The 8606-nt window shown below is 54.0% G+C and overlaps 1 protein-coding gene across 1 annotated transcript; it reads right to left on the bottom strand.

The window, feature by feature from the left end:
* Positions 1-3076: 3076 nt before the first annotated feature.
* LOC118585953 lies at positions 3077-8250 on the bottom strand (the record flags this gene model as incomplete). Its single annotated transcript, XM_036190983.1, is given in 3 exon segments — positions 3077-4125; positions 4195-4824; positions 4827-8250. Coding segments are annotated over 3 exon segments (5103 nt in total), but the record flags the coding sequence as incomplete, so codon positions are not given.
* Between the last annotated feature and the right edge of the window lie 356 nt (positions 8251-8606).

The following is an 8606-nucleotide window of genomic DNA, read 5'->3' on the forward strand; positions in this document are numbered from 1 at the left end:
GTCTTCGGCTTCTCTCTTCCTCTCCCTTCCCTACTCTCCTGTATGGTCAGTCAGTGCGCCAGCCATGTTCAGCTTGGGCTCTTCCCTCTGCCCGCTTTCTCCCTCAAATCTACGTTACAACTCTTCTCCACACTCGAGGAGTGGTCAGGTCCTCCTCCGTTTACTTCATTTTTTAAATTCAGTGTTGTAGTGTACAAAGCCCAAATTCAGGGCATGAAATCCCACCAACCCCCACCCTGGAGAGTTCGGCCCCCAAGGCACACTACATAAGCCTGCCTCCTGCTCAGTTCCCTGCTGCTTCTCTCCTGAGCAGAGGCAGCCACCCTCATGTGTTTTTCTCAATAAATCTCCTGTGTGAGGTCTGTTGTGTGGTGTTGAAAGACCCCCGGAGGGAATCTCCCCTCAGGTGAGACCCCCGTCTCAAGGAGCACGCAGCGACCACAAATCAGATGCAACAGCACGAGGTTTATTCAAACACAGGTACCTGGGCGACAAAGCCTCTCGGAAGACTTGCGCGCCTCTGGGTTGGTGAGATGGGTTTTTATAGCAAAAAGCGCGGGTACAGAAGCAGAAAGCATTGGTCAAAGGGCTCTGATTGGATAATTCAAACAAGGCGCGAATGGTTACAGAGCTCTAATTGGACAAAGCGAGGCGCGAGTATACAAGTATAAATCCAATAGGGCGTGAACTCAGGCTCAGGGCGGTTTGTGGGTCTCCTTGGTAACCAGATATGTGTGTTGACTCAACCCCTATCTAGAATTTCTCCCGTACTGACGCCAGGTGGTCTGTCCCTGACATCCTGCTTATCTCTACACCTTTGCCTTCTAGCTGAATTCCTTCATTCCCCTACGTGCCTCATCTCACAAGCTGGGGAATTTCCAATGGCTCTTAGGGGGTTTGCACAACAGGGCATTGACGAAGGTTTGGCTGAGAACAATCAGTGTCAATCAAAGGGTTGAGCAACATTTCTTAATAGCTATCTGGGCTGTGGTGGGGCCATTCTGTTTCCTGGAACTGTCTTTTGTTCCTTACAAACATAGTATTACTATAGGGGTGTCGGGGGGGGGTCTTTCATTCCCCCATTTTCTTTTTAACTAAATGGAATCTTTCATTTATTGGGATGCATAAAGGTGAGGGGCCAGGGGTGGTGGTTCAGTCTCTGACTGATGGAGTCGTTGATATTGTTGAGTTAGTACCAGAGTTTGAACCACCGAAATTCTCTCCTTAATAAATTGGATGAGTCTGTTTAAAATGCAAGGGCCGAACATCAAAATAAGCACAAGAATCAGTAGGGGGCCCATGATGGTCGATATGAGGGTGGTGAGCCATGGGGACCTGTGGAACCATCCCTCGAACCATCCTTGTTGTTCTTCAAAATATCTCTGTCTCTGCTTCAACCGCTCTCTGAGTTTCGCCATGCTATCTCTGACCAAACCTGTATGATCAGCATAGAAACAACATTCTTCCTTCAGAGCGGCGCATAGTCCCCCCTCCTGTAGAAACAGGATGTCCAGTCCCCTACGATTCTGGAGTACTACCTCAGAGAGAGAGGTTAGGGACTTTTCTAAGGCACTTATAGATTCCTCCAGAGCCTGTATATCCTGGTTCATGGCGGCTTGGAGCTGCAGGAAGTTTTGAGTTTCAACTAGGGCAGTTGCTCCTGTTCCTATCCCAGCCGCAATTTCCCCCATAGTGAGACCTCCTAACATAACGGCTAAGGTCAGGGACATAGGTTCCCTCTTGGTTCGGGCAGGTCTCATCTCAAATTGAGCATAAATGTCCTCAGGCTCATGATAGGTTATCCTGGGAAACAGTTCAATTAATACACAAAAGCTGGATTCATTGCCTTGTAGTACTGACCAGGATGCACAGGGGGTGAGTCCCGTGTCGCATGCCCAGTAAGTTCCATTAGGACCAATGGAGTATCCGGTTCCCGAGGTCATAGTGGTATTACAGAGGTTACGATGGGATGGGGGAGGATTCCCCAGGCATAGTCCCTGTCCAGATACTTCTGACAGAGTCATCTTATGTTGGGTCTCTCCCAGGCATCGAGCTGGGGGGGTGTCCAGCTGGGAATGCGGGCCCTGTATTGCTACCCCTTCATAGTAGGGAGGGAGAGAGAGTAAACATAGCCAACATTCCTGAGTTCGGTCAGGCTGGGTGGCATTTAGGGTGGAATAGGCTCCTTGCAGTAGACCAAAGAGTCGATCCCCTGTTCCTAGGCGGGTCCTGGCGGGGGCCGCAGTTGTTGGGGCTGCAGTTATGTTGGGAACATTCATATTGGGTGACATAGTGGGAGTGTGGAGTTGCTTACCCTGTCCCGTCTGGGATGGGGGTTTCTGATCTGAGAGGACTGTATTGGGGCCAACTGACAGGGGGGTGGTTTCTGCCTTGAGCTGAATTTTGAAGGTCAGGCCTTTGTTAAACCCTGTCATATAAAACCTGAGTCCCCAAGTATGCCCGGACTGCCATCCTCTATCCTCCTTGCCCTTTTCAGTGAAAGAGATAACAATTGGTAAGGGGACAGTTCCCTCAGTGCTGACTGTACATTTGTTGGGGCTGGAATAATTTTTAGACACCGTTATCAAGTCCCAACTAGAGCTGGGCTTCCAATAGGCCCCGCCGGTGGTCTCACATCCCCATTGTTTGCAGAAGAATTCCTCATATCCCCCACATCTATGGGCCTCCTTCCGGTTGCGGCCATCACGGGGGCAGACATAAAAGTCATAAGTGGACAAGGAACAACGGGTGTTTGCATTGATACATCCCAGTCCCCTCTGTGGGACATGGCCCCGTCCTCCCCCAGGCCTGATTGACCGGGCCGTGCGAACCGGGAAGTCAGAGTGACTCAAATGAGCAATGTCCCAAGCGTCCAGGCCCGCTATCAGCTGACAAATATCGGGAGTTAGGGGTGGCCACCAGGTGTGGGGGGCATGGTTGGCTGTGGTTGACCATATGGTCTCCCCGGTTTGGGATATAACTTGCCAAGTGAGCCTTTTAACTTGGTGAGGGGACCCTGACCCCAGGGTTGGGAGAGGGGTGAGAGTAAGGAGGAGAATCAGGCACGAGAGAGTCTTATCTTCAGTGGATTTTGAGTGCGCTGTACCTTCCATGTGGACTCCTTGGCACTGGTCGGGTCAATCTCCTTAGCAGCCTTCACGTGGGAGGCGTGGACCCAGGCAGCAATCCCATCGACCTTGAGAGCAGTTGGTGTGGTCAGCAGGACGGTGTATGGTCCCTTCCACCGTGGTTCCAAATTTTTGGTCTGATGTCGCCGAACCCAGACGGAGTCCCCGATCTGGAAGGGATGAGGGACTATTGGGTGGTCCAGTTGCTCTCGGTAGGCCGCTGCCAGAGGTTTCCAAACTTCCTTCTGTACTAGCTGGAGGGCCTGGAGGTGTGCCTCTAAGGTAGGGCTGGTGGCGAAGGACGAAATGTCAGGATGAAGGAAATTTACAATAGGTGGGGGGGCCCCATATATAATTTCAAAGGGAGTCAAACCATAGGGTCCGGGAGTATTCCGAGCCCGGTAAAGGGCTAAAGGGAGTAGGAGCACCCAGTCTCTAGAGCCAGTTGCAAGCGTTAATTTGGTCAAAGTCTCCTTAATGGTTCTATTAGCTCGTTCTACCTCTCCTGAGCTCTGGGGCCGGTATGCACAATGAAGCTTCCAATCAATCCCCAGCAATCTGGCCACCCTCTGACTTACCTGGGAGACGAAGGCAGGCCCATTATCGGACCCCATTACCTGGGGCATCCCATATCTGGGAAAAATGTCCTCCAACAGCTTTTTGGCCACGACGTTGGCTGTTTCCTTCTTGGTGGGGAATGCTTCCATCCATCCAGAAAAGGTGTCCACAAAAACCAGGAGGTAACGGTAACCATAGAGTCCCGGCGTTACCTCTGTGAAATCTATTTCCCAATGAGTCCCAGGGCGATGGCCCCTTAGGCGGGTTCCCTTGCCTAAGTGGGCCTTTCCGGGGTTCACTTGGGCGCATGCTGGACAGCTAGAGGTCACTTGCTGGAGTATTTGGTCCTGGTTCAGTAGTATAGCCCCAGAAGCCTCGTCGGCCAGTAGGGCCTTCATTTTGCCCTTGCTTAGATGGGTCAGTGCATGAAGGAACTTGAGCATGTATTGAGTATGGGAAGTAGGCATGACTAGTTTGTCTTCTTTTGTATAAGCCTGCTTCTCAGAGTTCCATTCCGCCCCCATTTTCTTTGCTAGCTCATGGTCCTCAGAGCTGTAGGGCATAGGGCCTCTGCTAGGCGGCGGGTGACCCTGCAGGAGCATCAACAGCTGCCCTTCCTTGGGTGGTTGGGAGGCTGCGGCTCGGGCGGTTAGGTCAGCCAGCCTGTTTCCCCTAGCCATTGCTGTGTTCCCCTTCTGGTGCCCTGGACAGTGCATTATACTGAGCTGCCGTGGGAGGAATAGTGCTTGTAGGAGGTCCAGAATCTCTTTTTTATTTTTGACTTCTTTACCTTCTGAAGTCAGGAGGCCCCTCCGTCTGTAGATTTCTCCATGCACATGGGCAGTGGCGAAGGCATATCTGCTGTCAGTATAGACTGTGAGTCTCTTACCTTCCGCCATCCGGAGGGCCTGGGCGAGTGCAATCAGCTCCGCTTTCTGGGCCGATGTTCCAGCCGGCAACGGCGAGGCCCAGACCACCTCAGACTCAGTGGTGACAGCTGCTCCTGCTCTTCTCATCCCTTCCTCGAGGAAGCTGCTCCCGTCCGTGAACCAGACATAGTCTGAGTCCTTCAATGGTTGATCGGTCAGGTCTGGACGGGTGCCGTGCACTTCTGCCAGGATCTGGAGGCAATCATGCTCCCCGAGGAGGTAGGCAGGGGTAGTAGGGTGGCCGGATTGAGGGAAACTGTGGGGCCGAAGGTCACTCGGTCGGTGTCCGGCAGTAAGGCCTGATAATGAGTCATTCTGGAATTGGAGAGCCATCTGTCTGGGGGCTGCCGGACTAAGGCTTCCACCGCATGGGAGGATAGCACAGTCATTGGCTGACCCAGAGTCAGTTTACCCGCATCCTTGAGCAGGACTGCAATAGCGGCTACCATGCGTAAGCAAGGGGGCCATCCAGTGGCTACCGGGTCCAATTTCTTGGATAGATAGGCCACCGGCCTCCTCCAGGGCCCCAGTTTTTGCACTAATACCCCTTTAGCAAAGCCTGAGTTCTCATCCACAAATAGTTCAAAGGGCTTGGTTAGATCTGGTAGGCCCAGGGCTGGTGACTCGAGCAATGCTCTTTTAATTTGTTGGAAGGCCTGTTGATGTTCTTCCTCCCATCGGAACATAATTCCCGGCTTAGTGAGAGGATACAGGGGGGCAGCCAGTTCAGCAAACCCAGGAATCCAGAGGCGGCAGTAGCCGGCCGTGCCCAAAAATTCTCTGACCTGCCGAGGGCCCTTGGGAGGGGGGATTGAGACTATCGCCTCTTTTCTGGCTTCGGTCAGCCATCTTCGCCCTCCCTCCAGGGTGTAGCCCAGATAGATAACTTTGTTCTGGCATATCTGGGCCTTTTTGGCCGAGGCCCTGTAGCCCTTTTCCCCAAGCCTGGTCAGCAGAGCCTGAGTTCCTTCCAAGCATTCGGTCCGGCTCCTGGCGGCCAAGAGGAGGTCATCTACGTACTGGAGCAGAGTCAAGGTTGGGTGTTCTACCCGGAATCTGGCTAGATCTGCATGGAGGGCCTCATCAAAGAGTGTTGGGCTATTCTTGAACCCTTGGGGGAGCCGGGTCCAGGTCAGCTGTCCTGAAAGTCCGATTTCTGGGTCCCTCCATTCAAAAGCAAACAGTAGCTGACTCTGAGGATGCAGTCTCAAGCAAAAGAAAGCATCTTTTAGATCCAGCACCGTATACCAAGTATGGGTCAGTGGGAGGGTGCTGAGGAGGTTGTAGGGGTTAGGTACTGTGGGGTGTATGTCCTCCACCCGCTTATTGACCTCCCTTAAGTCCTGGACCGGTCTGAATTCCCCTGTACCTGGTTTCTTGACGGGTAAGAGGGGAGTATTCCAGGGAGATCGGCAGGGTTTGAGCACTCCCTGGTCTATTAGCCGCCGGATGTGGGGTTTAATCCCCTCCTGCGCTTCCCGAGACATGGGGTACTGTCTGATTGAGATTGGAGTTGCGGAGGCCTTCAATGAAATGACAAGGGGCGGCTGGTCGTGCGCGAGCCCCAAGCCTCCTGTTTCTGCCCATGCCTGTGGAAACCTGTCTAGCCAGTCCTGCATCTCACCCGGTGGTTCTTCCGGGGGCTCAGGCTCAAAAAGGCGGTATTCTTCTTCCAGATTTAGGGCGAGGACTTGCAAAGGGGTTCCCCCAGGCCCCGTGACCGTGGGTCCTCTTTCATCAAAGTAAATTTGTGCTTTTAATTTGGTCAGTAGGTCCCGGCCCAGCAACGGGTGAGGGCAGTCGGGTATATGTAGGAAGGAATGGGTTACTTGCCCCGACGCCAACTGGACTTTTCTTTCAGTCGTCCACCGGTATCTCCTACTACCGGTGGCCCCCTGGACCAAAGCGGAACGGTCACTGAGGGGGCCTCCAGTGTGGGTTAGGAACGAATGTTGGGCCCCCGTATCAACTAGGAAGGTTACTGGTTGCCCCCCGATCTTGAGGGTTATCCGAGGCTCAGGGGGGGGCTCCTGGCCTGGACCCCCCTAGTCTTCCAGATTAAGGAGGTCCACAGCCTTGGGTCTGGGTCGTCGGGGTCCCTGTGGTCTCTGTGGGCACTCCCGAGCCCAATGTCCTTTTCCCTTGCAGTATGCACATTGGTCCTTCTCCAAGGGGGGTCGCCTTCGTTCTCCCATCCTAACTCCCTCTCTGCCTTGGCCCTGCAACACTATGGCGGCCAGTGTCTTGATCTCCTTGTGTCGTCTCTTGTCCCTCTCATCCTGTTTCTGCCATATCCTTTCCTCCCTTTCCTCCGGAGTCTCCCTCTTGTTAAATACTTTCTCTGCCTCCCTCAACAGATCCGAAAGATTCAATGTCGACAGTCCTTCTAACCTCTGTAACTTAGTCCTGATATCTGGGCTCGACTGGTAGATAAATGACAGGATAACTCCTGGTGCCTGCCCTGGGTCCTCTGGATCATAGGGGGTGTACATTCTATAAGCCTCTTTTAGCCTTTCTAAGAATGCGGCTGGAGTCTCCTCCTTTCCCTGGATGGTGCTTCTTACCTGGGCCAAATTAGTGGGCCGCCTGGCAGCGGCACGGAGACCCGCTAAGAGCAACTGGCGATAGAGACGTAGGTGTCCCCTACCTTCATCGGTGGTATAATCCCAATTTGGGTGCGTGAGGGGAAAAGCTATGTCAATGAGATTGGGGAGCTGGGTAGGTCTCCCATCTTCGCCAGGGACCAGCTTCCGTGCTTCCAGGAACACCCGCTGCTTCTCCTCCACAGTCAGGAGGGTCTGCAAAAGCTGTTGGCAGTCATCCCAGGTTGGCCGATGGGTCACTAGGATAGACTCAATCAAGTTGGTTAACGCCACGGGATCTTTGGAAAACGGGGGGTTAAATTGTTTCCAGTTATAGAGATCAGAGGCCGAGAATGGCCAGTACTGGAGGTGGCGGCCAGGCCCTTCTCTGAGGGGAAAGGCCTTGGATTCCAGGGGGGTGTCATCCCGGCGGACCCGAAGGCGACCGGCGATGGGTGAGGGAGCCGGGGTCCCCCCTGTGTTCCTGCTAGTTGCCATCCTCTCAGGGGCTGCTGCCCCTCCGATGGCCGGCGTCCCTGTTTCCAGTCCCGCGGCTGGCGCGGCTGGTGCCGCGCGATAAGGCGGAGGCTCAGCTGTTAGGAGGTCAATGAGGGGAGAGTCGGGGTCGGGGGGGAGGACGGAAGGCTTGAGAGCCTCTTTGCGGGGAAGTATAGGGTATAAAGAGGAGGAAGAAATCGCAGGCGGTGCGGAGGGCGGGGGAGAAGCCAAAGGGGTTGTAGAGGGACCTAGGAGGAAAGGCTTGACCCATGGAAATGGGTTTTCTACCAGGGATCTCCAGATGGCTATGTAGGGGCCCTGGTCTGGGTGCCCGTGGGGTTTGGGGGCAAAAATCTTCCCTTCAACCTGTGAAATCAAAGAGAGGTTAAAGGAGCCCTCTCGGGGCCAGCTGACATCCATCCTAACCCATTCGGCCTCGCAGAGGGTGGTCCATTTATTCTTTTTGATGATGACTCCTTCATTGTTGCCACGGCCTTTTACGTCCGACCAGTGGTCAAGAGTGAGGCTCAGGGGCATAGCGACAGTTTGTCCCATTCTGGTGTCTAGATAAAGAAGAATTAGGCAACAAACAAGAAACAGACAAACAACAGACGTTACAACAAATCGCGCTGCGCGGCTTCGGCGCAAAACCGAAAGCAAGAATTCGGTCGGGGATTGGGAGGGTTTGCGCCCTCCGTCCCCTGCCAACACCACGTATCCCTCGGATACCTGGGAGGCCCCGAAAAACCGTGCCCCAAAGGGGACTTCAGACTCCCGTGGAACGTCTTCCAGGGTTGGTGAGCGAAGTCCGGGCTCGTCAGCCCCTTCAGCCTCACCCCGATACAGGGCACTAGGGGAGATACCCTAGTGCGGGACTCAGGCGGCCCGGCCTCACGACAAGTCTGCCTGCC

Source organism: Onychomys torridus, chromosome 6 (genome assembly GCF_903995425.1).
Source record: "Onychomys torridus chromosome 6, mOncTor1.1, whole genome shotgun sequence".
In the NCBI taxonomy this organism is placed as follows: domain Eukaryota; kingdom Metazoa; phylum Chordata; class Mammalia; order Rodentia; family Cricetidae; genus Onychomys; species Onychomys torridus.